Source organism: Zeugodacus cucurbitae, chromosome 5 (genome assembly GCF_028554725.1).
Source record: "Zeugodacus cucurbitae isolate PBARC_wt_2022May chromosome 5, idZeuCucr1.2, whole genome shotgun sequence".
Lineage (NCBI taxonomy): Eukaryota > Metazoa > Arthropoda > Insecta > Diptera > Tephritidae > Zeugodacus > Zeugodacus cucurbitae.
Genome location: NC_071670.1, coordinates 69327489 through 69355142, shown reverse-complemented (window position 1 = coordinate 69355142; position 27654 = coordinate 69327489). Strand labels below are relative to the sequence as shown.

General features: G+C 38.0%; 1 protein-coding gene across 21 annotated transcripts in view; it reads right to left on the bottom strand.

Annotated features, from left to right (window-relative positions):
- The window catches only part of LOC105215565 (smoothelin-like protein 1), a 55379-nt gene that overhangs the window by 24534 nt on the left and 3191 nt on the right, over positions 1 to 27654 (bottom strand). For 5 of the 21 annotated variants that reach the window (XR_008471432.1, XR_008471433.1, XM_011189544.3 and 2 more), the window contains exons 2-5: positions 11359 to 11698; positions 8499 to 11171; positions 8252 to 8443; positions 22 to 7647 (exon numbers count right to left, since the gene is read on the bottom strand). Coding sequence is in view for 19 of the 21 variants with exons in the window: in XM_011189544.3 (XP_011187846.2) it covers positions 22 to 7647; positions 8252 to 8443; positions 8499 to 11171; positions 11359 to 11698 (10831 nt within the window). In the remaining 2 variants the exon portion in view is untranslated. Of the gene's footprint in view, positions 1 to 21; positions 7648 to 8251; positions 8444 to 8498; positions 11172 to 11358; positions 11699 to 20256; positions 20723 to 27654 lie in introns of those variants that run through there. The other 16 variants (XM_054231838.1, XM_054231843.1, XM_011189550.3 and 13 more) reach the window with 16 other exon arrangements.

Genomic DNA, 27654 nt, shown 5'->3' with positions numbered 1-27654 from the left:
TTAATTACTTGCTAGACTTACCTTCAGTTGCTTCACAGGGCTGACTCGGCTTCTTCTTCTTCAATGCCTTAATGCCGAACAAAGGCAAACCATTCTCGTCTGTTGGACCAATACCATAACTCGAGGTGATTGAATCTTCTTCGAAGTTTCTATTCTGAGTTTGGCGTTGGCTCATTGTCTTCGATGTGGTGATCTTCGTGGCCGTGTTACGCGTTGACGGCGTGGCTGTCACTTTACGTGGTGCGCTACTTGGACTCTTCAGCAGATTTTTACGATCCGCCCAAATGGGGGTGCTCTCCTCTGCATTCGGCTTACTAGATTTACGTTCGGGTGAGCGTGTGGTTTTAACTGTTGTTACCTTGGTAATGTTGTATAAATCATCACGTTGTTTTGGCGTTCTTCCTTTTGGACTGGTTGTGCGTTGCGTTGTTGGTTTTCTGTCATCTGGGCTTCTGGTGCGTGTGCTAGACAAAGTTTTAATCTTAATATCTTGACTGTGTCTGCCGTCCCTAACAGGGCTCTTAGATTCGGGACTATAACTACGTTCGCGTGTATGATCTTTCTCAAACCATTCGGAACTTTGTTCAACATGACGACGACAGCTGTTGACACGCTCTTCTGAGTAGTCCGTCTGCTCGCTATGTACATATTCCTTATGTGTGGACATCGAGGAACCCGATACACGACGTACTTCTTTCACTTGTTCTTGCGAAGTTTTTATTTCGGGACTATGATCGCGTTCGTACACAGGTTTTCGGGGACGATCAGGACTTTCAGTGCCACCATTTGGAGCTTTAGTCACATGTGCGGTTTTGATGGTCACATCTTGTTCGCGGTGTAGTTTATTGTACGATCTTGGACTTTCCTCAGTACTATATGGTGAGTTTTGTGGTGCACTTTGAGTAGTTCTACCCACCTTAGTCGTTTGAACTGGACGCTTCGGACTACCTTTATTGTCATATGGTGTTTTCGTTTTTATGCCCTCATTAATGGTGTCAGTTTCTTCATGATGCGCATTTGATTTGTAAGTAGATGTTTTGTGAGTTGATCTAATGGAATTAGATGCTTTAGTTTCGGTTTTCCTTTTGTCAACCACAGTAGTGTTGAGTGTGTTTTTCTTAACCAAACGTATTTGCGCACGAATCCTGCGTCTCAGCTCATATGAGGTCACTGTCTCCAAAAGACGCTCCAATACTTCTAATTCGAAAATATTCTCAACATCAATATCTTCAGGAATACTAGCAGTACGCTGTGGCTTATGTGGCACATCAAATTTGACCGCAGCATTTGGTCGACGCTCATAATTGCTTTCTGATTCAACCGAGTTCTTGCGTGAATAGTTATGCTTATTCACTTCTAGTGAATCGCGTCGTATGTGTTCCAAAGAGCTGACTGTGTGATCCATATATGATGGACGTCTACCAACAGGTGACGGCGAGTTGCTTTCTATTGGCCTTTGGCCCTTCGGAGTGGTATTATTTTCGAAAATGTTGCGGCGAGCAGCAACCGTATCTGGTGCTATACGTGTACGGCCGACGGTAGTTGGCGTAGGTGTTGGTGCCTTTAATTGTGCTGGACGTTCTACAATAGTTTCAACGATTTCAATATCAGAAGAATCTGAATTGTGCTTGTTTGTGCGCTCGGTTACGTGAGTAACTTTGGTGGTGCTAGTTGTATCTTTTCGAGTAGGACTGTGTGAGAAAGTTTGGGGTGTTTGTTTTTCCTGCGGGAAAGTTTTTCGAGTTGGAGATTCTTTTTGGATTGGAGAAAACCGTTCAATTTCTGTCTGCACCGTCTCTAAATAGTCTTTTGTTTTTGATGAGCTTCTGCGGCGTGTTGTTGATGTAAACTCCGTCTCAGATTCGACGGTCTCGTAATCATTGACATTGATTTCGAATTCAGTAGTTGGTTTCTTTCCTTCAAAATGGCTATCAGGTTCAGTAGTTGGTTTACTTCTGTTTGGGCGAGAAGCACTAGTGATTGATTCCGTTGATGGTTTTCTACCAGTTGTCTTTGGTTCGCTCGACGGTTTACGACCGGTGGTAATTTGAGCGGGAACTCTATAAGTTTTCGGTTCAATAGGAGATTTTGGTGCATTCCTTCTGTTATCGGGAGTTTCAAAACGAGATCTGGTTACAGCAACAGTCGAAGCTTGCGGTTTCGTGGGTCTACGGCTATCTGGCTTGGATACTGGAGTAGTTGGTTTACGCTCGCCTTTAGGTTCAATTTTATCGCTGTCCTCTCTGATCATTTTCCGTGTTGTATACTCCGTCTGCCTTGTTTTGATGTTTGTTGTTGGTTGATGCTTACTTGGACTAGTGGGTTCCTTTTTGTTGGGCGACTGTGGTCTCCCTTTCACATTCTGATTATAAACTGATGGTCTGGACAAAATATCTTTTTGTCGTTTCAATTCAATTTTTGTAGTATGATCTCTTGTGTGAGGAATTACTTCCTCGTATTCTTCTACTGTGGTAGTTTTTTCAACTCTGGTCCGTACCGCTTCTGCGCAATCATTAGTTTGTTCGGTTTTTGTTGTGTTTTCAAACACAGTTGGGCGAGAAAGTATATCTTTTTGACGTCTTCTCTCAATCTCGATTGTATGATTCTGTGAAAATGGTGTAAGTTCATCATCGCTAAGTCCTTCGGGATAGTCTGGCTCACTCTGTTTGGAAATAGTTCGTTCGATCTTAGCCACTAATTCCGGTGACCTTTGTGGTGCAGTGGGTGCCAATTTTTCTGCAGTACTCAAGAACTTATTAACCTTTTGAGAAACCGACAAGGTGCAATCATCCGTTCGTAGCTCTTCGTCCAAATCGGTATAACTAGGACGCTCAACCTCTCGTACAGGAGTGATTGGCTTCGCTACTTCTTCTGCTGTCTTAATAAATTTGGTAACTTTCTCATCAACTGTCAACAAACATTCATCATTTTCTGGTACCTTGGGTGTTTTATCGAACTCTCTACTGAATGGACTGGATGCTTTTGGTTTCTTAATCTCTTCAGCTGTATGTGTGAATTTTGAGACCTTCTCATGAACGCTTAAAAGACAATCATCATCAGGTCTATCAATCGATGGATAATCAAGACTTTTTGGAGCTTCAATTGTAGGATTATCCAGAATATCATCCTCATCCAAGTCTACCAATTTCGAAATCTTATCTGTCTTTACCTCCGATATATGACATTTGATGTATTCGTTAGATTCTTCTTCGAAAATCGGTATGTTGGTGATGATCGGTTTTTTACGTGGCTCATCTTCAGGTTCTTGTACAACATCCGGATAACGAGGTTTACCCGTATCCAAATGCACCGGTACCGGTGTAGGCACAATTTTATCTGGTGATGGCTCACGAGAACTCTTTGCGTGTTGTATATCTATTATAACATTTTCCATTTCTTCGCTATTTATTAGTTTATCTGTAGTGGTCAAGTTTATCGTCTTTGTGCTGAAGCATTTATTGGGTCTACGATCACTCTTCGGTGTGGGACTTGGTGCCAATGTATGCACGTCAGTTTGTTTTGCCGGTTTGTCAGTGACCTTCATAACTTTCTCACTTGTTGAACGAGTCATTTTCGCATCCTTTTCTTTACGAGTAACATTCGGTACCGGTGCAGATTCTTTTCGTTCTGTTACAGGAAGCCGACGTAGCGGTTTTGAGTTTGGTGAAGTGGCATCTGTTGGTTTAGTTTTTTTTACCTGAGGCGTATGTTTCTCTGGACTCTTTTCAGTGGGTTTAGGAGATTTCGGTGCAGAATGATCAATTATTATTTCAGTGTGTACAGAGATGTTACTTGAACGTCTTCGCTCTGTAAACCGTGAAGGACTAACATCAGGTGAAGAATCAGACTGAGATTCAGAAGGTTTCTTATTTCGGGTGGCAGAACGTAATCGATCTTTGATTGTGGGGGTTGGAGATTCCTTTGTCGTCTTTCGATATTCTTTCTCGGAAGTCGTATTCACTTTTTGAATACGTTCGGACCGCAGCTTTGTTGGAGATGTTGGCCTGTCTTTTCTAACATCTGGCTTCTCTGGTGTCTTTTCAACAGGCTTAATTTCATTTGTGATTTTTGAAGGCTTATTGGGTTCACGCACTTTCGTTTCAATTGTTTTAGTCACTGTAATCGTGGAAGAGCCAGAAGGATGTTGTCTAACGGGAGAAGTTTTACGATTAACTTGAGGTTCAGTAGGCTTTCGGGTCGGACTTCTATTAGGACTAGAAGGTTTTTCTTTCGAGATTTTTCGGTTTTGAGAAACCTCAACCACATTTGAATCATTTTCTATTTCTACTTCTTCGGTATATTGCATATCTCTTTTAGACACTATTGTATCCGGCTGGGACTCTTCGTCCGTTTCCTTTTCTGGTAACTCTGAGTCGGTGGTTGATGAATCTTCTGGCTCATCATTACGTAGTTTTTCCCTCTTCGTTGATGTACTGGAAGTTTTAGTAACTTTTTTAGAAGTCTTCTTGGACACCGTGTGTAGATCATCTTCTTCATTTACAACGGTCTTAGAAATCGAAGTTTTTTTACGACTGACATCAGTCGAGGGCACTGTATCTGGAGAACTTCTTTTAAAGGGTACCACAGTTTCTTTACGAACACATTCCACTTCCTCAACTATTTCATCATCAAAAGTATTACGGTTTCCGGGCTTTTGGGGTTTATTAAATGGTTCGGAAAGAACAGGTTTCTGAGGCTTAACAGACTCTTTAATATTATTTAGATAAGTGGGCTCATCATCTTCACAGTCCTCTATTTTAACTTCCAACTCTGTGACATTTACGGTAATCGGCTCATTTTGATCGGGTACACCTTCAGGTTTCTTTTTATAAACACCAGGGGTGTCTCCATAGTTTTCCATGCCCAATATTTGACGACAACGATCCTCAAAGGTTTCTCTTGGGTTAACACCTTTCTTCTTAAAGCTTGGAGAACTTGGTTCGGGCTCAGGTGCTTTCGAAAAGAAAGCACCATCTGGGGTCTCTTTGTTTTGTCTTTCAATAGTAATAAATTCTTCAGTATTATATTTTGTGTGTATCGTTTTATTAGTATTAAAAAGTTCCTCAACCCTTTTAGTTTCGTCCACAGTTGTTTCAACAAGTTTATCGAAAGGCTCCCGAGGCTTTACATTTGTTTTTTCGCCAGGTAGGTTCTTGGTAACTTTAGTAGTAGTAGTAGTGGTAGTAACAGTGTCGAAAGTTTGATCCTTTGGTGTTGGTGACGGGATTCGGTTATTGTCAGGTTTAGTTTCTTCACGAGTAGGCTTCTTACCACGAGGACCATCAATTTCGGGTTCATCGTCTTCTGTGGAAGTTCGTATATTCTCTTTGCGAGTAGTTTTGTTTGTACTAATGATTGTGGTTGATTCAAATGTTTGCTGTGGGACCTCATCGTCCTCACTCACGTATGCAACGGATGGCTGCAACCCTTTGGGTTCCTTATCTTTCGGTTGATTTGATTTATCAGGATATTCAGGGGAATAAGACTTGTCTTGATCAACCGTTTTTAAAGTTGTTGTAACTGAACTTATTTCCAAAGTATTTACATCGTCCGTATACTTGGGTTCCAAATATTTATCCATTGGTTCTGAGATTGGCTCATTAGGTGCAAGACGGTTCGGCTTATTCTTCAACTGTTTCGGCGATTTCTGATGAGGTATTTCTGCACCATCGTCGTCATCGGATATTGGTTTGCGTGGTTTCTTTTCAGTTGTTTTCACATCCTCAGGTTTTTTCGGTTCATTTCGTCCGGTTTTTGTTGTAGGAGTATCATTAACAGGACTTCTTTCTCGCACCTGTCGTTCAAAGGTTATGAATTCTTCATTAACATTTTTAGTAACTTTTGTTTTATCGGTTTTATTAAAAAGCTCTTGCACTCTTCTTGTTTCATCAGTAATCGTTTTCTCAGTTGTTTGTGGTTCATCTGGACGTACAGTTTTAGGTTTGGTCATTATAAATGAAGAACTCGTGCTCTCAGTGTCCGAAAATTCTTCACCTACTTGGGTATTGTGTTGTTTCTTTGATGGTTTGACTCTTTCAGATTCGGATGGTGTCGTCCTAATTGGTTTACTTGGTTCACGTTTTACACTTTCGGTTACTTCAATATCGTATTCACCAATGGGATGCTCATCGTCGTCGCAATATTCTGGCTCTGAAGGTTCTTTAGTAAGTGGTTTTGTATCTTTTGGAGCAGACCGATATTCGTCAGTAGTTGTTACCACTTGCGTTTTCACACCTCTAATGTCTGTTGATTTAAGAGTTTCTTTTGTTGGTACTTGCTTAGTTGGTCCACTTTTAATAGGTGTAGGATACTCATCGCTGGGTTCGCGCTCTATAGTATTGGTAAATGTGGGCTTTTGTTGCGACGGTTTAGTTGGTCTATCTTCCACAGGTACTTTATGAACATCCTTGGGCTTACTCGTCCTAGTCGGAGAAATGTTATCTTTGCGTGTTTTTGTGATTGTAGTTGTAATAAAACTTGTTTTCGATGTATTTGTTTCTGAAGGCCTGGGGACATCTTTCTTCGATATATGTGGTTGTCGATCTTCCTCTACCAAAAATGTATCATCTGTGCCAGTAGTTTCTTTTGTAATCGTTTTTAAATACTTGCTTTCTGATGTTCTTCGTGTAGGACTTAGTTCAGGTTTCTTGTTCGATGGACTCTTATAGACTGGCTCTTTTGGAGATACACCGGTTGGTATTTTACCCACAGGCTCATTGTGTTCTCTACGCACTGTTTTCAAAGTTATATTTGAGAGAGTGACTGGGTTCGTTGGTTTTCTGGTTGGACTACGATCAACGCCGTTGGGTTTTTCTTTGCCAGCATCACTCGGTTTCCGCTCAGTTTGTGGTTTCTTAACTGTTTGTTGTGGTTCAGTATCATCGTCAATAACTTGTGTAGTTCTTGTTATTACAGAAGTTGTTGTTTTGTTTGAAGTTGTAATATCGGAAGTTATTCTTGTTGGACTTAAAGCTTTAGGTTTTCCCGTTTGTTCTGTGGGATATTTATCATATGGTCTTCTATTTGCAGGTTCGCGTGGTTTGTCTTCTTTTGGTCCCTTGTCGGTTGAATCTAATGGTTTTCCCGCAGTAGGTCGCTTACCGGCCGGTCCAATGGGCTCTTTCTCAAGTGGCTTTCTTACAACATACTCGGTTGTTACCACATTATCTTCATTATTTTGTAATTTTTCATTTCTGGTACCTTTAATCGTCAAAATCTCCTTCTTAGTTTTTTGATCTGGTCGTTTAATGGTTTCTTCTCTTTCAACAGGAAAATCAGAAGTATCAACTGGTGTTTCTGTTATATAATCATCAACTGTGGGACGGCTTTCTCGCGGTTCATTAGAATCTAGAATTGTATTTTGCCAATCGGTATTTTCAAATTCACTTTCTCTCACTACAGTCCTACGCTCAACACTGGGTTCTTTCTTGTTTGGTTGACAAATGGTTTGCGGACTACTATTTGGACGATTTGGTCCAGATGGTGAACGATTACGTTGTTTAGGTTCGATTACGTATGAACTTAGTGGTTGTTTATGGATGGGCTCTTCGTGGTTAACATCTTCGAAATCATCCCGAACTTGGGATTTTGGTTTGGGATGAGTGCGATGTATGTGATTACTTGGTGCTGGTGAATATGGTGACTTCTCTGTTGGAAATTACAGCGAATGAAGCATTAATCACTTGGTCAGTGATGTTACAATACGATACGATACGATACGATTACATGTTATTAGTCATATTATCCAAACTACTTTACGTGTGTGTTATTTCTGGGTTAAGCAATTGGTACTCTACTTTTAGCTGATGGTGTTAATAAAAGCTTACCATGCAACTTTTACTTCTACATTTTTTTTTTTAATGTAGTCGCATCAGTCGCATGCTCTAGATGTTTAAGCATCGTTTTGTCTGGGCAGTTTCTATGTGTTCCTCTGTAACTGTATGTTTCGGTTTCAATAATTTTGTTTTTGTTTTTTTTTTTTCTTTTTAGTTGATCGTGGCTTTTAGGTCTATGTATGTATGTATGTAAGTACATATGTCAATTTCTTGTTGTTGTTGTGTGGTAAGTACTTCTTCTTATTTGTATGTTTGTATAGTTAAAGGATTGCTTTTTTCTTTCTCTTATATAAATTTAGAATTGTGTTAGGAAATTGGTGTAGTAGTGCTGTTTTTCTGCCTTTTTGGTTTTATTTTTGCATTTTTTTTTTGGTTTCGTGTTGGCAAGCAAATTTTGAATGTTCATATCTTCTTACCGTCAACATTGTTTGTTGTTGTTGCTTTGTCGGACGGACCAAGTTTGTAAAAGTGTTTTTTTAAGCATGGCTCCTCGACCACCTCTTTGCCGAGGTAGCTGGCGTCATTTGCGGTAAAGTGAGTTTTTGTGATGGTTAGTGGTTCGTTAATAATAGGAAATGTGTTTTCGGCTGGCTTAGATTTTTGATTATCTGAAGGATAGACTGCCATTTAGTTGTAATGTGCTTTCTATATCTTACTTCGTACCTGGTTTTGGCACTTCTCCTGGACTCTTTCTAGTTGTTGTGGTGCGTGTGGTGGTCGTTGTGATGGTCTTTGTGGGAGACGGCGACTTTGTGGGGCGCTGCTGGGGTGTTAAATCAATTGTTTCGTTAGAACCATTCACGTTACGAGTTTTAACAACAGTTTGCTTTGTAACGACAGTTTTACCAACACTCTTACTTGGCGAAGAACGCGTAACTGTGCCCGAACTGATGCGACTTGTTTCGCTGTCATGGGAACCTTCACGGCCATCTCGTCGAAATGTCCTAGTCGATGAAACACTGGAACGCGGTGTGGTCCGATGATGATCCGTACTATCCACTGGTGAGGAGCATCGTAGGGAAGCGGCAAAAGCACGATGGGTGGCATCGACATCCCTCTCCTTTGAAATGAGACGTTGAGAAGAGTCTGTTGTAGTTGTCGGCTTGCGTGTGGGTGTTGAAGTCGGTTGTATTCTCTGTGGCTGAGTTGGCGTAAGTTTGGGTGCATTAGTATCCCTGGTTGATGGAAAGCCACCACTCGGTGTTGAGTAATCCGGTGAAGATTTATTGGGTGTTCTTACAGATGGAAAACCATGTGTCGAGAAATCTTCAGTTGGTTGGTGTTGACGTGGGCTACTCGGGTAGTCGCGTGAAGGTGTGCCCCCTCTAACTGGTGCCGACTCTCTTACAGAAGGAAAACCGTGTGTGGAAAAATCTTCGGTTGGTTGTGCCTTTCGAGGACTACTTGGATAATCACGTGTAGGTGTACCTTGGCGACGATAAGCATCGTTGGTGGGTGCAGCGTCTCTTACTGAAGGGAATCCATGTGTACTAAAATCGCCTGGTTGAGGGGTTGGCGGAAATGTAATTTTATCTGGTTGACGTAAGCCCGATGGTGTATGATGATCATGATCACCAGCAATTTCTGTTTCGATAATGTGCTCCCTGTTTGTATTATGCTTAATGGTTTTCTTGGTTTCCGAGCTCACTACTGTTACGTTTCCATCTTGATCAATAGTTCTGGAAGGCTCTGGATGTCCCGAATTCGGTCTAGCCACATCTCTGGTAGATGGGAAACCGCTTGTTGAGTAATCTGGCGATTGTTTAATTGGACCACTGGGATGCTCCTTAATAGGGGCACCGTATCTTGGTGAATCTCTACCTCCCGTAGATGGTTCTTTTACTGCGGGAAACCCACGATTAGGATAATTAGAATCTCCATCGACTACAACTTCAGTTTCGATAATACGCTCGGCATTGGTCTTATATTTGGAGCTGCGCGTAGATTCAGAACTTACAATGACCACATCACCATCTTTAGTGGTAGTAACATTAGTGTTTGGCCTTACTGTATTTGCGTCGGTCACAGTGCGTTGAGTTATAAGTTCCACATCAGAGGGACGTGGACGATCGCTTGGATACTCTTGCGTTGGCTTATTTGGTCTCACCGAAGGAAATCCATGAGTACTAAAACCAGGCTGTGAGCCAGTTTGTGGACGCTCAGATGGATATTCTTGAGTGGGCTTATTCGATTTCACTGATGGAAATCCATGAGTAGAAAAATCATTGTTTGGTTTACCTCTGATGCCAGGTGCTTGTGAAGAAGGTGGTTGGTCTGAGAATTCTTCAATAGTTTCTGATGTTGTTTCAGTTGAAAAGCGACGACTTGATTTCTTCACCGATGAAAATTTAGTCTCGACGTTGCTGGTCTCATCCACAAAACGGTCGGTCGGATATGATTCTACTAAATCTTGCTGGTGTGGCGTGCGCACGAAAGGTTCGGCATTATCGACGACGTCGTGTTCCGGTCGTCTTGGAGTAGTGTTCGAATGTACATTATTGCGTACATTTTGTTGACGATTGTAGACATTATTTTCTGTCTGTTCACGTCGCTGTTGTTCATTTCTATGTTGAGTGCTGCTCTGGCTTGTTGTAGATGTCGTACGTTGGCGTTGATTATCCACTGTGGGACGTAACTCTTCCGTTTCGTAACGCTTATTCTTCACAATAGTACCGTCAGGCAAACGTTTAACGGTGGTGATCATCTTGACATTCGGTTTCGGATACTCAACCGTATTCGAGATGATCTCCCCAGGCTGTGCCATAAGGTACTGGACATGTTGTTGATATTCAGGTGAAGCCTTGTTCATATCTACTACACGCCTATTCTGCTCGGTCGTTTGTTGTGTCTCCACGTTACGGCTAGTAGAGGACTCTTGACGATTACGTTGCTCTTGCTGTTGATGCTGCACATGTTGTTGGTGCTGTTGTTGTATGTTCTGTTCGTAATCTTGCTGTTGTAATTGTTGTTGGCGCCGAAGCTGTTGTTGTTGCTGATTATACTGATCCTGCGTGAGTCGTTGGTGATGTTGATCTTGATGTTGGCGATGAGTATTATCCATGAGATATCTACCATCATTGGGATCTGCACCACCATATTCGACAGTGGATGACGAGGATGTCACCTGGGACGAGGAGGATGTTGTAGTCGAACTCGTTTTCATTTCTGTGCGACCGGAATTTTCATCGCCGATCACAACACGCTCTTGCAAATGCGTATTCGAGCTTTCCGATGCCTTCTTAACGAAATTCTTATCGTCGCCTTGGTGCGAAGCACTAGCATGTTGTTCGTTACGACCGCGGAATTCAGCGGTGCCGCCATTAATCTTTTCAACGCCTATAATGCATGCAATTGGGGAAAGCAACACATATATATGTACATATATTTTCGTCTAAGTAGATATTTTAAAATATTACAAATGCATGAATGAATGCACATACTTAAGTATCAAATGGAAGATGTTTATGTTTTAATGGTTTGATAAAATAAATTTAAAGAGAATTCGTAAAAGACGTGTACTTACCATCTGTAGTCGCCAAGGTTTCGGTACGGTATGCCCGTCCATCTGGACTCACCTCGGATGAGGTTTGCACATCCCAACCAGTTGTATTGGGATGATTGAGGGTCATCGAGTGAAACTTCAAATCATTTATGGGACTCACAGAGTCCCGTACTTCTTTTGATTTTAAGCTCTGAAAATTTTGACCTACCAAAGAATCGCCATGCGATGTGTTCAACGGATCTTTAGCGTAGTTGCCAGCCATGATTTCGCCTTGATATAGGTCACGTAAACGCGATTCACGTAATTTATATAAGTGAGAACGAATTTCCTTCTTCTGATCGATGTCCGGTGTTTGCTGCCACTGGAATATAAAAAGACAAATATAAAGAAAATTAGATTCGGATTATTATAATCTAGGTTCAATGATTGGAGGATCAAGGCGATATCAATCAACCCCTTAAATGTTATAACTTAAAGGTTCAAGTTTATTTTTTTGATAGACTAATTATATTGGAGATATTCTTATTGTAATGGCCGGGGTCGATGGTAAGTAAACACGTTATGTTGACTCCAAGAGTCTAATTCAATAGCGACAAATAAGAGTTTCTATACATGCTGGCGAATTTCACTCTTCCCTAGCCATTACCCTTCACCTATTCATATGTAATAGTGTTTACTGTACGGATTTCTGTAGATACTGATCTCGAATGTAAAATCACTGAAAGTAAAATTACTATATGTGCATCTGGGTAAATCCTACGCACAACAACAAACAATGCAAAATAATAAAACTTTATAAAAATCGATAAAAAGTTGCTGCTGTCGCCAAGTAAACAACCACCATACTTGGCAATGCAACTGTTGCATCGCCGTCAACGCCACCGCCGCCAACAACTGCCACATGAATGACACTCCTACACGGAGTATTTTTATTTTCAAAATGTAGTAGATGTAGATATGTATATATCTATATACGATATGTCTCGAACACTAGACGATAGCTTTATACATATATAGACATTTATAAAAAATGTTACAATTAATTAAACGTGTCTGGAATTAGAGTTATCTAATTGTATAAACTAATATGTAGAGGCAGCAATAAGAAAAAATATAAATGATTGTACATTAGTGAAGGCATAGTCGGCTAAGATAGCCTAAAACTATTTTTCTAGAATTACAGATTTTTTTCTCGATCAATTACAGAATTTTACCTATGAACCACGTGAAAGGAGTTACACTACTGTTCTAAATGTTATTCGGAAACTGTCTCTGATACGGCTCTATGCATCTATCTCGATGATAAAAGTAATGTAAGTAAGAAATGAGTGGAAGTCATACCAATATTGTTTGAGGAAGACTTCAAAAATATTTCAAAAATATATTTCATTTTCACTGACATTTTTATACTCTCGCAACCTGTTGCACAGAGTATTATAGTTTTGTTCACATAACGGTTGTTTGTGTCACCAAGAAATAAAAGAGTTAGATATGGGGTTATATATATATAAATGATCAGGATGACGAGTGGATTTGAAATCCGGATGTCTGTCCGTCCGTCTGTCCTTCTGTCCGTGCAAGCGATAATTTGATTAAAAATTAAGATATCTTAATGAAACTTGAAACACACATTCCTTGGCACCCTGAGGAGGTTGCTTTCAAAAATGGGCAAAATCGGTCTACCGCCACGCCCACAAAATTGCGAAAACCGAAAACCTGTACAGTGTCATAACTGAGCCATAAATAAAGCTATGGAAATAAAATTTGGCATAAAGGATCGCACTATGAAGGGGCATATGTGGATGTATTTATTTTTGGGAAGTGCGCGTGGCCCCGCCCCCTACTAAGTTTTTTGTACATATCTCGCAAACTACTAAAGCGATATCAAGGAAATCGTTTTGGAGTCGTTTTTTTAGGTACTACCTTACACAGTCCAAAAATGGAGAAAATCGGATTATAACCACGTCTACCTCCCATATAAAGGATATGTTGAAAACTACTAAAAGTGGGTTAACTCACTAATGAAAAACGCCAGAAATACTAAATTTTACATAAGAAAAGGAAGATAGAAGCTGCACTCAGATTTTTTTACAAAATGGAAAATGGGCGTGGCATTGCCCACTTATGAGTCAAAAACCATATCTCAAGAACTACTCGACCGATTTCAATGAAACTTGGTTTGTAATAGTTTCCTTACACCCCAATGATATGTTGTGAAAATAGGACAAATCGCTTCACAATCACGCCTACTTCCTATATACCAGAACTTTGGATCGTTTACTTTACAATATATAAAGTAAGCACATATTCTAAAAATCGCCAAAATCGGACCATAGGTTTCCAAGGCCTCATATATCGAACATGAGGATCTTGGTGCTTCTAACCTAATATTAGGGTTTTCAACTTTCAATGGACTTTATACAATATACATGACGAATATGTGGGTCAAATTGTATATTATATAATATTAATAAAGTTAAATAAATAAATTGCGAGAATACAAAATGTTCGGTTACACCCGAACTTAGCCCTTCCTTACTTGTTTATTTACGAGTTGTGTTCAAAAAATAACAGAATTTTTCGTGGTTTTTGGAAAACAATGTTATTCATTCGTCTACATTAATGTTGTCAATTGGACTTTTGGACAATTGGAAATTTTAAAATTCCCGTTACTTTTAGAACACACCATGTATTATTTAATAGTCTAATAGTAGCAAATTGTTTCACTTCATGTCTTTTTAGATTTCAATTACAAAAATTTATTTGATGAATTATAATTTTTTTATTGGCTAATGCTTAAATTTCCTACTGGGTTGATTAATGCAAATTTATAGCTTCAATTGAGTAATCTTATTGTTGATTGATTATTATTATTGATTATCGAAATTGCACGCTTTTCGCACAACTCACTCAATCAACTGTTAACGTTCAAACAAAAGAAGTCAAATTCCAAAGCTATTCACATCGTCGTATTTTTTTAACTTTTTTTTTTCGCACAGGTAACCAACATATTTAATCAGCTGTTACAAAAGAAATGTACGCGAATTCTTTAAGCATGTGCAAAGTACATACATACATAAATACAATATGAATGTGTATATTTGTATTTCTGATTGTGCCTCATTGGCGATAACGAACAATTTAGTGATGATGTATTCATTTATTTATAAATTTAACAGTTCACTGATAACTGCAATTCAGAAAATATTCAATTCAACGCACACAATCACATGCAAACATATGTACATATCTAAATAATGGAATAACACAAATGTATATGTACATATGTATGGGAATGTTATAAAAATTACTAAGGTAAACAAATTATTTATTTATTCAAGAGCACAAGAAAGAGCAGGGAGAGTATTAAAAAGACGCGTGAATTTGTGAAGAATATGATTTTTACGCTCAGTTATGATTTACTATGAAAAATCAAAAAGCGTTTGTCTGTATGCACATACATACATATGTAAGTGTACATAGGTGACCGCTCGTTCATTTATGACATAGCAACTTGTTTACATCAATTAAACTTGAAAAATATTCTATGAAGTTGCGTATTTATACACGTACAGACATACAAACAATTTATTATTATTATTATTTTATTTTTACTTTTTTTTTGTGTTATTGTAAGCACAAATATTAGTAGACATAAAACCAAAAATGATATCACCGTTCATGCAAAAGCAAAGTCGCTATAAATATTGACAGTAAACTACATACATATGTATGTATAAATATATACATACTATGTATATATGCCATGAAAGTAAAAAGTCGTAAATGTAAAGCTTGTGAACGAACGCTCACGACAACTCCAGCACAGCTAATAATTCACGGCAATCTGGGCCGTTAAAAAACAACTAAAATTTTAATATTAATAAATTTGCAAACAAAAACAAAACAAACAAAAGTCGGTCGCTCTGTCATTAACAAGGGAGAGTGAAAAGTGCAAACCAGCTTTCTTTGCGCAGAGGTTATAACTATGTATGTATGTATGAGTATGCAGCCACTTTCATGCATACGAAATCACGGAGACGAGTTTGTGGGCGGCACTAAATTTCTGTGAATTATTCGTTTCTTAATATTCGCAGTGCGTTATTTATATACTTGTTTGGGATTTTTTTTATAATTTCATTACCTGTCTGAAAACCCGTTCAGCTAGGCTTGAAATTGAAAAAGAAGTTTGAGATTCTTAATTTCAGAGGAGGACAATTAATTTAGAATTTGAAAAATACAATAAAACCAGTTTTTATATGTTTATGTACATACATACTTATGTGCTTGATAGTCCCAAAAAAATCGCAAAAACACATAAATGATCTTAAGATTATAAAAATATTAGAAACACTTGAAAATTGGGGGGAGTGCCGTTTTCGAGTTTTTATTGTCTTAGAAAGAAATATTAATGAGATTTTTACATTACGCAGACCGGTGAGCTGAAGCTGTTTCCAATTATTAAATTAAAACCCGAAATAGGTCAGGTTGGACGCCAGTTCAAAAAATATGTTTGTGTTTGTATTCATATAATCCTTAAATATAATAAAGAAATGCTTAAATTGGGATTCTTAAACCTTAAGCCTTTAAGCTTCTTAAATATATATGTTTAGCCCTAGTTGCAGGCGGTTGAAAGCAGTCATTTCCAGGTCCAAGTAACACGGAGTCATGTCTGACAAATTAGGAGACTGGGGCATCGTTATATTATTGCTTTTGGCTAAGAATTCACAAACGAGCAACAAAGTGTGAGCTTTTAACAAACGAAAATCGTCAATCTCATAAATGAAATTTTAAATTTTAGAATTCCCGTTATTTTTTTGAACACATCACATATTTTTACAGAGAATATTTTCGCACTGAAGTTTGTCATACTTCCACATAAAAGTTATATGTACTTAGCTTCAGAAGATTAAAATAACCGCATTCCCTGATTAATGATTTTTCATACGGACTTACAACTTTAAACATGTATTCAGAGTTGCAATCCATTCTTCTACACACATACATACAAATGTATGAATTATTGTACAATTATGTGTGTCGCCAAAATAAAATCTTTTTAATTCGTTAATTGTGTTTGTTTTTTGTTTATTTTTTTGTGCCACGGTTTATTGCAAAAAATTCCGGCTTGAGCACGGACAATGTGGACAGACGATTTGCAAAATGACGTAATTTCTAAAAATTTCGCTTTTCGCTAAGCAGCATGAAAGCATACAAACATACGTACATCTGCATATATAATTGTGACAAAAGCAAGCGAAGCGCGCAAGAAGTCTTAAAGTCGAGCCACAGGTGTGTGGTGTGTGCGGAACCTGCGCCACGAACCTGTTGTTGCTGTTGCTCTGATGGCATGCCGTTGATGAATTGCTTCGTTGCGCTGCGCCGAATTGCGCTTAAATAAATGACTAAAGTATTTATATTCTGATGATGACTTTCGTGTCATTTCGAGGTCAGCGCGCAACACGGACGCTTGATTAATTTCTTTCCTAGCTTCGAAATTTTGATTTCATTTAGTTTAATATACTTTAACGAAGTTAATTGCTTGAAGTTCTCTTTTTGAACGCTTTATGCATTTGTTATTGTTATTATTTTATGCACAAACAGACTCGCGGATTTATTAAGTGCAAAATAATTGGGCGAATAATGGCACCTGTCATAATATATATATACTCGCATGGATCTGTACGTGCAAAACCGTAATTATGAACGTAATAATAACATCCGCCGACAGCGGCGCCGACAGCAGCAGCACACCTACGTCATCGTCAAAGCCAGACTTCAGTGTCAGCTCGCATTTGGCTAACAAAAGGTACTGTTAGCGCGTACATTCAAGCACACACACACTCACATATGCAAATGCGTGGGATCTCGTGTGCGACGCGGAAAATGAGCTCTAAGTGCTCCACAACAAATTGCCGTTAATAATTGTTCGAGATACAAGTTTGTGGTGAATGTAAATAAAAATTAATAATAATAACAACAACGACATTGATGACCTAATTGCGAAAAATGCAATTTTGTTTAAAATAACAAAAAAAAATTAAAACAATTGAAAATTGTTTAACAATTTTTAAATATTTCTAATGCCAAATGCCATAAGAATTGGTAAGCAGTGAGTAGCAATTTTCTGTAGAGTTGTAGCACGTTTCTTTTGTTAATTTTAATTTTGATGAAAAATAATATTATTAAAAATATTTACAAAAAAAAAAAAATTTTTTCTTGTTCGAAAAAATTCAAAACAAAATTTTTATACGATAGAAACAAATATACGATTATGTATGTATGGTGTTTGTTTAAATTAATGTTTGCAAATAAAATACGTGGCTTTACATTTATTCACAGTTTTAATGTGAAACGAATGTACAAATGAACTGACTGTTTAATCATCGTGCTAAGTATTGAAATGTATAGCGGAAATAAGCGAACCTGTTGCTCTCGCTGAATCAAAAAAAAAAGAAGAATCACAAAAATAAAAAATAAAATATTATATATATATAAGTAAGATATGCATATACATATATACACATTTACATCGACGCAATGAAGATGCAGATGTCTTATCAGTAATATATCTTGGCACATGTGGCCTACAATATTTAAGTATGTCTGCATATATAAGAACATCTCCACGTTCATCAAACGACTTAACTTTACGACAATTTCCTTATATGAGTTACATACGGTTGAATTTAATTTTTGACTCATCAAAATGAAATCAAAAACTCAATCAAATGCAAATATATACATAAATATAATCTACCTTTTCTCACATTTTCGGAAACATTAGCATTAACTGACATAAACTACTTTCTAAACAAATTCGGTCAATTTACGTATTTCGTCTTAATGATTTGGTGCATATATTAAATTTTATTGCGGCTGTAGATCATTGTTATTCCAACGATCAGTTAATATGCATATGGGTATCATGGTCGAAGTCATCGATTTTATAGATTCTACATCCTTTTATTATGTTCAATCAGTCCACTAATTGGGCAATAAATAAAATATAATTTTTATCTTGCTCAATCGGCTTCCTAATTTGATAATTAAGTATATTTTAGTGATTTAACACCCAACTAACTGTTCTTAATTCAAGAAGCAATTATGTTAGATTAGTCTAAAGTAGAAAAGTGAAATAAAATTAGGAAAAAAATTGGTTTACTAAATAGTTTTTGGCTATATTAAAAAAAAAATAATTGTTAATAAATTTTTTGCATAACAATTTATTTGATAAATATTTTAATTAATAATCGTAAATACATTCAAATCGTCGGAACTACCGTTTTATATACAAAAAGAGGGCTTCAAAGCAGATCATCATTTTTCTTGAGTATAATCGCCAAGAATGTTTTATAATAAAAAAATCATAAAATATCGCATTGATTTCAAAATTGTACGAGTATATATAACTTCGGTCTCTTTACTTTTTAAAAAATTTGACAAGTTATCAATTTTTTTTCTATATAAAACTTAACCTTTTCGATCCGAAAAGCCGTTGAAGTAAATAAAACTTATTTCGCATAATAAAAATCGAGATCACAGGTATAGGAAAAACGTATTTTCCGTAAAAAAAACGAGTTCAATGAATCAGAGGCGGAGGGGTTGGAACAAATATGTCCCGTCAGTATTTTTTGATGGGACATATTTATCCCGATTAGTACTTAATGCTCCCAAGGCTTACATATTATTTCAACTGGTTTGCAGCAACTGCAGTTGGACTTGATTGTTTTGGCAGCTCATATTCATTTTTTCAACATTCCATTAATTGCTCACATCTACGTTTATTCTTTGAATTTTTGAAAAAGCAGACATCATCAACTTCCACCATCTAAAACCACTAGATGTCGTATTTGTTCAGATAGAACTAACACGCATTTCTAACAAGGAATGAGAAATTCGGTAAAGCTCAGTAATTAATCAAATGGATATACGGAAGTCGGATTATGATATAATATTTTATAATTATTATACTTAAGAAACTGCATATTTTAGGTACCAACAACTCCATTTGAAAATTAAATCAATAAAAACCCAAAACTAATTATTCGATTCATTTCAACTTTGCAATAAACCTCAATAAATATTTAAAAAAAACTAACTTAAAACTAACTTTAATTTAATTTTAATTACGTTTTCAATAAATTTAATTTTTAAATGGAAATAAAGAAAATTCGAATTCTATATTTCAGTTCAAAATGACCCTATGACACCAGTTAATGATCGATGCGCCAAAGGATCCCACAGACACAAATGTCACATAATATTTCATTTTATTTAGCTTACGACAATCGTCAGGGGAACTGCCGAAATTCCGAAATTACAAATTTCACTTACATACGTCTCTTGTCAATGCTATTCCAATTTAGTTGTTTTCCCCATAAATGTAAAAAGCTTTTATAAGATAGAAATTAAAATTATCTAAATTCAATAATGTACGACCACTTTGGTCATTATGCCAAAAGCAAATAGTTGTTATCCTCAATCGCACCAACTCGTCGACGTAAAATTCGCATTTTTACAGCCATAAAATTAGATGCTTGTTATAAAAATGGCAAATTCAATGTGCAAAAAAAACTGAAATTCTCTGGAATATTGGCAATATTTCGCGAATGGAAGACCGTAATTGGTCAGCAAAGTCAAACGGTGACTACAATTGTACACATACACAACGCACAGATATAGATACACAGCCAGACACAGAGATTCACATCATCGCCTGTTATGGACGAGATGAATCTGCGAGGTGACACGTCAAGTCAATAAAAAATGGGGGAAAGCACATGCACACATACATTCGTATAGAATAGGCTCATACAAGTTAGTAGTTAAAGGCTTTGAGGTGACACCTACATATTTGCTCAGCTCTATCTATATCAGTATCTGCCTTAATCCATATGTGATTAAAGTTATACTAACCTTCACTTAGCAGGAAAGTGTGCTTAGTGAGTTTCGTTGCAATCGATATTGGGCGTAGAACACGAAGAAGGTAGGTTGCAAAAAACACACACACACGTATGTATGTAGATATCGAGCTAGATTCTTATGAATATTGATCACTTTGGGATTATTCTTTTTCTCCCGGACGCTAATTGCAAGGCAAGAGCCGAAACTTTTTCAAGTGTTTTATTTTGTTTTTATTGTTATTATATTATCTCTAGCTGCTATACCACAGTTTCTTTATGCACGCGATAAGCAACACAGTCCTTCTTTTCTTTTTTTCTTGTATTTTATTTCACTTGAGTTCACTTGTTTTTGGTGAGTTTACTTTTATTTTTTCGGTTTTGATAAAATTTTTTACTTTCTAAGTTTTACCAACGAAGAAGAAGTTATTCGTACGTTTCGATCGAGCGCCAAAGACAGACTGATTCAAAGTCAAGATGAATGAAAGCGAAAAAGCGTTAGCGACTTGGCAGCCGCTATTGAAAAGCCGCAACCGATCGCGTGCTCATTGCGCCACTTCATTTAGCTCCACTCCGCTTCGCTCGCGCAACAAGCCGAGCAGAGCAACAAGTTGAACAGGCGCGCGCGTTCGGAGCTATACACCGGCCGATCGAGCCGGTGTGAAGTGGATGGGAGAAGGTAAATAGTTACACATACAAAAGTAGATACATACATATAGATGTGTGTTTGTATGTTAAGTAGCCGTGCATTCGTGAGAAGGTGTCTTACAAACACTCATACATACATATAGAATTTAGTCATATTCATGTGTGTGTGTGTGTGTTAGTAGCGCAATGATGTTGTTTTGACCGAATATGTAAGGCTCAAACATGTTTCCAAAGGTGTCTTCCAAGATGCCGTTTGAGCAGCCCACAACTGTCGGCGATCGCCAAGCGAAGAGAGCAAACTGTGCGATGCCGAATTGTAGATGATTGGCTAGTTTAGTGACGCGCTCGATTGATTTCAGAATCTTGCTTGGGCGTCTGGGCACGTCGGACTGCGACTTTGACGCGAACCAACCACACACACACACACACACTCATATGTAAAACCTTATACTATTGGGAGTATTTTGTACAAAAACAATTGCACACAAAAACAGTGACAACACTGAAACAAAACAAAAAACTCCAAACGAAGAATTATTGACTGGGGCGTTCGCTATTAACACACACGCTAAATGTTCACAATACACACAACTAACTCAGCTAACCGAGCCGGTAATGAAAAGGTAAGAACACAAATTTACTTAACATCATTAATTTCGATTATTATTGTTTTCGTGTTCTCTCGAAAACTAGTTTTCTTTCGAAATCAAGAAATTCGTCTATAATCGCATATGATAAATTAATATTAACAATATGACGGAATCGTTAAATAAAATCACTTTGTTTAACTAATTTTGCAACTAAAAGAAAATTGACATTCTCTTTCACACCGTTGTTGTCCATGTTTGCTGTGGCTGTGGCTGTGGCATGACGTCAGTCTTCTAAATTATTATTCTTTAGTTTGAGGTTAAGGGGTAAAGTCAGAATATTTTAACAGATTTCACTGCTTTTTAACTACTTGTTTGTATGTACAAATGTGTTTATAAATATATTTAAATTGCCAGCAGGTAGATATAATACATACTATAATTATACATTGTATTGTCCACAATCAAAATATAAACATACTCGTTCATAGGAATATAACATGCCAATTACCGAATTTATTCACGGTCAGCGGAAGCTGCGCGTAGTGCAAAATAAAAAATTTAATAATATTTCTTTGGTTTGTGTTTAATTTAATAAACATATGAAGCATTTTATATCACTCCAAAATGAGTTTTCGAAAATGTATAGAAACTCAAATTTGTCTTAAGAACACGGCATATGCTTTAAGAATGTTTCAAAAGTCCACTATCCATATAGTATAATTTTGAATTCTATATGAAAACCTGTCTTTAAAATTCTCTCATCCAGAATGAAGTCCAGCCTCCATATAGCGGATATTATTTTACCCCCTTCGCTTCACCTCATATGTTACCTTAAGATCTGTATGCTTAAGAAAATATAATTTGACACATTTACTATTTCGTCCATATCTCCTAGCACCCATATAACGAAATCAAATTTCTGTCTGTTCGGTCCAATAGTTTGTTTATACTACGATTAATACGAAAGTACCAATACGATTCTAACCGAACTTAGGTCTTCTTTATTTGTCAATGTCAAACGTTCACAAGACTGAGGTTGAAATATCTCGTCATAAGGGTCTTCTTTGCGATCCATACTAAGGAGTTTTTGGGCATCACAATGGACCGACGCCTTTAGTTGTCCGAGTGGGATCCATCCCAACACCTCTCGTGACGGCCAACCTTTGAGCATAACATATACATACATACCATATCTAATCGCGCAACAGAACCCAAAAAGTACAAGTACGTGAGTATCGTCGAATAGGTCGTAGGTTCAGATACCTATCAAAGCAAAATCTAAAATTATATTAAACCATTTACTTGGTGAACCTGAACCTGCATCTTAAAAAAAGATTCTTATAAAACCATATTGCAAAAACCTTCATTAAATCAATAACATCAGGACGCATACTACAAATGGGTGGAGTATCGAAGCTTTCAGCAATGGTTAAGGTAATAATTATATATTTACATTAATTTTTACATATATACATATTTAGATATCAGTTATAAATCTTAATTGCTACTTATATATATATGTATATGGTGATACACTAATCTACATAAAACAACAACAAAACTACAGTGCACCATATGCTTTATTACACAGATTGAGATACACCAAATGCCCACACACTCGAGCTGTGTGACCCCATTAATACAGCCTCCCAAATATGAAATATACCCGAAGACAGGCCAAACTCAAGCAACATCCAACATTCATATGGATAAACAAAGTAATTAGCAAATGACATCTTTGTCAGCGCGCATAACGTTTTAGAACAAATTTGGATCATATTCAGTGAAACACGATCAGAGCCAAATGAAAGAATAACTCCCAACGGCTGGCATAACCAAAATTGAAAGAGAAATGTGTCATGAAAAATTACAAATAATTTGAGACATTAATGGCACATATCGCACAAACGATCGTTGGCGTGGAACATGACGCGACGTCGTGAAACAATAACAACTACAGCTACTACTCCCACACACGCCGCCATGGATGAAGCGGCAACCGCAACCGCTGGCCCACTGTGGGTACTCAGCAGTGAGTAATATGTACATACATACATATATACATGTACATATATATGTTTGTATGAGTATGTAAGTAAATGAAATTCACTCCAGGCAAGTAAAACTGAAATTCGATTATGGCTAAGCCGGTCCGCCGAATGGCCGGCAAATAGCCGTGATCGAGTAGCACCCAAGGCGTTGAACCAACGCTGCTAACCTCAAGATGCGTTCTAGTTTTTCTTGTAAGCCATGTAGACACTCACACACATACACATATACATATGTATATACAGCGTGTAAGTATGTATGTGTTAATATAAACAATTTTTGGTTTCATTGATTCATGTCAAATGCCCAATCGTGGTGACAGCGTCGCAGCCGAAGTTTTGCTACTTCAAATGTGGCTTTGGCAAACGGTAGTGACACAGCGCGACGACTTCAAAGCGAACAACAACAACTCAATAAGCAAATCGCCAAACGACAAGACCACCGACGCCAAAGCCAACAGAACAGCCATCACCTCAATACATATCATATCTGTATGGAATCATACATATGTATTTGTTAGTAAGAGCACAGCAAACTGCTGACTGCCAGCCGGTAAGATCAACTATCCAGCCGGCGGCGACTTGCACGCGCACACATACATATCACGTCAGTAAGTAAGCAACAGTTATGACCAAGTCTACTCTGGCTAGTTGTCAGACCATTAGACAAGTCAGCCGCACTACCTCCACAGCCAATCTAGTGGAATGAAGCGAGCTCTGCTGCCGACAAACCGGCAAAATGCGAGCAATTCAAATGTGCACTATGTAGAACGCTCAGTCATTAGCCGGCTGCCTTGCCATTATGTCCATACATAACGTACATATGTACAACATATATATGCACATAAAGCGCATATTATATTTACATACATAGGCTGGAAGCAACAACCGCGCCGTTTGTTCTGCTTTTTCCCGCATGGATAAGGAGGCGAAGCGAATGGGTCTGGAGGTGAATGAGGACAAGACGAAATATCTCCTGTCATCAAACAAACAGTCGGCGCATTCGCGTCTTGGCTCCCACGTCACTGTTGACAGTCATAACTTCGAGGTCGTAGATAATTTCGTATACCTGGGAACCAGCATCAACAACACGAACAATGTCAGCCTCGAAATCCAGCGCAGAATAACTCTTGCCAACAGGTGCTACTTTGGACTGAGTAGGCAATTGAACAGTAAAGTCCTCTCTCGACGAACCAAAATCAAGCTCTACAAGTCGCTTATCATTCCCGTCCTGCTTTACGGTGCAGAAGCTTGGACGATGTCAACATCAGATGAGACGACACTAGGAGTTTTCGAGAGGAAAATTTTGGGCAAGATTTATGGTCCTCAGAACATTGGCAACGGCGAATACCGCAGACGATGGAACGATGAGCTGTACGAGTTATACGACGACATTGACATAGTTCAGCGAATAAAAAGACAGCGGCTACGCTGGCTAGGTCATGTTGTCCGAATGGACGAAAACACTCCAGCCCTGAAAGTGTTCGATGCAGTACCCGCCGGAGGAAGCCGAGGAAGGGGAAGGCCTCCACTCCGTTGGAGGGACCAGGTGGAGAGCGACCTAGTTACACTTGGGATCTCCAACTGGCGCCGAACTGCGAAGGAGAGAGACAGGTGGCGCACTATCGTCGATTCGGCTATAACCGGCTAAACGGTTGCAACGCCAATCACATACATACATACATAGGTGTCCACGGTGAGTACGCCAGTTCTAGCATGTGTTAGCTATCGGGTTCTGCAGGTTGCAAGCAGGCGCGCATGCGCATTAGCACCGTGCATGAGTTGCAGCATGAGTAGGAGACACCGCAGCGATTTGTTTTTCTTTCGTTTTGTTTTGTTGTTGTAGTAAAAAAATTCAAATTGTTTAATGAAACGCGATTTTCCACGTAAATTTGTATGTGGCATTCATTGAGTATATACATACTAACTTGATCCATAAAAACATTGCATTTTCTCATGATTTCATTAACGCTGCATTTGTCCGATTTGTGAGACACCGTGGGTCTCTATGTATTAAATCAGTTACATGCATACTAATATGTGAGCGAAATGTTAATTAGGTATCCGACGCTGTTTGTGAATTAAATGAATCAGAGGGTCGGAACAATAAATAGGACTTAAAAAAATAAATTAGAAATTCAATATAATCACTATTTTATCAGAAAGTAAATACAGTGAAACCTCTCTTGGACGGATACTCACCGTCGAGCGATTTTTTTCCGCGCAAGAGAGGTGTCCGCCTAAGAGAAGGTCATTTGTTCTAAAAAATGAACTTGGGGCATGAAAAACTGTCCGCTCAAGGGAGGTGTTCGTCTAATAGAGGGGTCCGCATACGGTAGGAGAGGTTTTTCTGTATATATGTATATCGTTCAATAGGCCTATCCCCAATTTTGGCTGATGAAGATTAATCGATCGTATGGCAAAGAATCGGCCGATACGGTGCTGTTTTTTTTTCGCTTATACTGGCCGAGCCCATGCTAATACCGATTAATAGGTCGGACTCTACTCTGAAAATCAATGACCGAAAGAAGATAGTAAGTAAAATGAAATGTCGAAGTTTGGCTCGCTTTAGTTAAGTTTTTTAATTACTGAATAGCAAGGCTTAAGGAATGATTATCAGAATGCCATGATAATTACTTTGAAGTTGTGCGGTTTTTGTCTGAAGTTTTATGAAGAAGTCTTCGGACGTCCTTTTCCATCACAGCAATTTATTACAGAAAAGTTGTCTATATCTACCATAATAATTGGAATTTTTCCACTTACTTAAATTGGAAAGATCCAGGAAACGATGAAAATTTGCAACTAATACAGAGATACAAATTGAGAATCAGAATCGGGCTATATGTATAGCGTCTACGAATGGGGTTGATGTGATTATTCTGGTCGGTGTGTCCAGTAAGATCTGACATTTTCTTATGACACGTTTCGCGTTGGTACAACGCTTTGTAATTACCCAAGATTATTATTACGATTTTCATCTGAAAATTATATAATCAGATCAGGCTCATTTCTGGCTTATTTGCTTCGACAACAAACGAAATTGTCGCTATTAAGATGAGTCAATCTGCATGTGGTTCAGGAAAAGCAATTGCTCGCCAAAAATTTACCGTTTGGTGCGGATTGTGGTATGGCGGCATCATCGGGCATTTCTTTCGAAATGAGACAGAGAATGTTGTTACCATCAATCAACTCTGAGAATTGAGGCAATTATTGCCAAACTTGAAAGCTTACAAAATGTCCCCGAGCGGAAGTTGAAACCGTTATTAGAAATATTTACACTTGAAATACCGAGCTGTAGTTTCTTCCTTACGAGTAGCCATCATATAGGATTTTAATATTTGAAAAAAACATTTACGGCAATTAGTTACACCGTTCCTCAACTCGCACCCACGCATTTACCACAGGCATTGTGGTTTACAGAAATAGATACAACTACATCATAGAATATGCATAATATTTACTCACATATGCGACTCATGTGAAATTCGATAAACAAGTTACTATGAATTCACGAATGACATCGTCTACTATGCATTTACTTGTAACAATAATAAAAACACCAACGACTCATTTCTAGAGAAGTCCAGCGGAGTCAAGTTGAGACGTCCGCCCATGAGAAATCTACATACATAGATACATACATACAGACAACCAAGTCATTTGGAAGTGATCATGGCCATATGAGAAATACATAGAATTCTGCGTTGCAAGCGTGGCACAGCTGACTGACAAAGTCAACTATCAACAGGTTTGGTAGTCATCGATGACAAACGATGACGTCACTGCGAACGAATAACGATAAAAAACGGCTAAATAAAGCAAAACAAACCGAAAGAACAAACCAAAACTGGTTAATGATGTTAATTGTAATGCTGAGCACAAACACAAAAACAAAACAAAAACAATTAGAACTTCGGCTGTCAGTATGCCAAATGTGACAACGAGTAACCAACCACTAACTGTCGCCATCAATAGCCAGGCGACCAGCCGTTCCAGCGCTTGATGATATCAACAACCTAGATTTGTTGAGGCGAATACGCGTCGATTCGATTCGATCAGATGGCCAATTGAGCGACTTAAGTGATTTTGCTTTTGTTTTGCTTATTCTTCCAGAGTGAGAGAAATTTA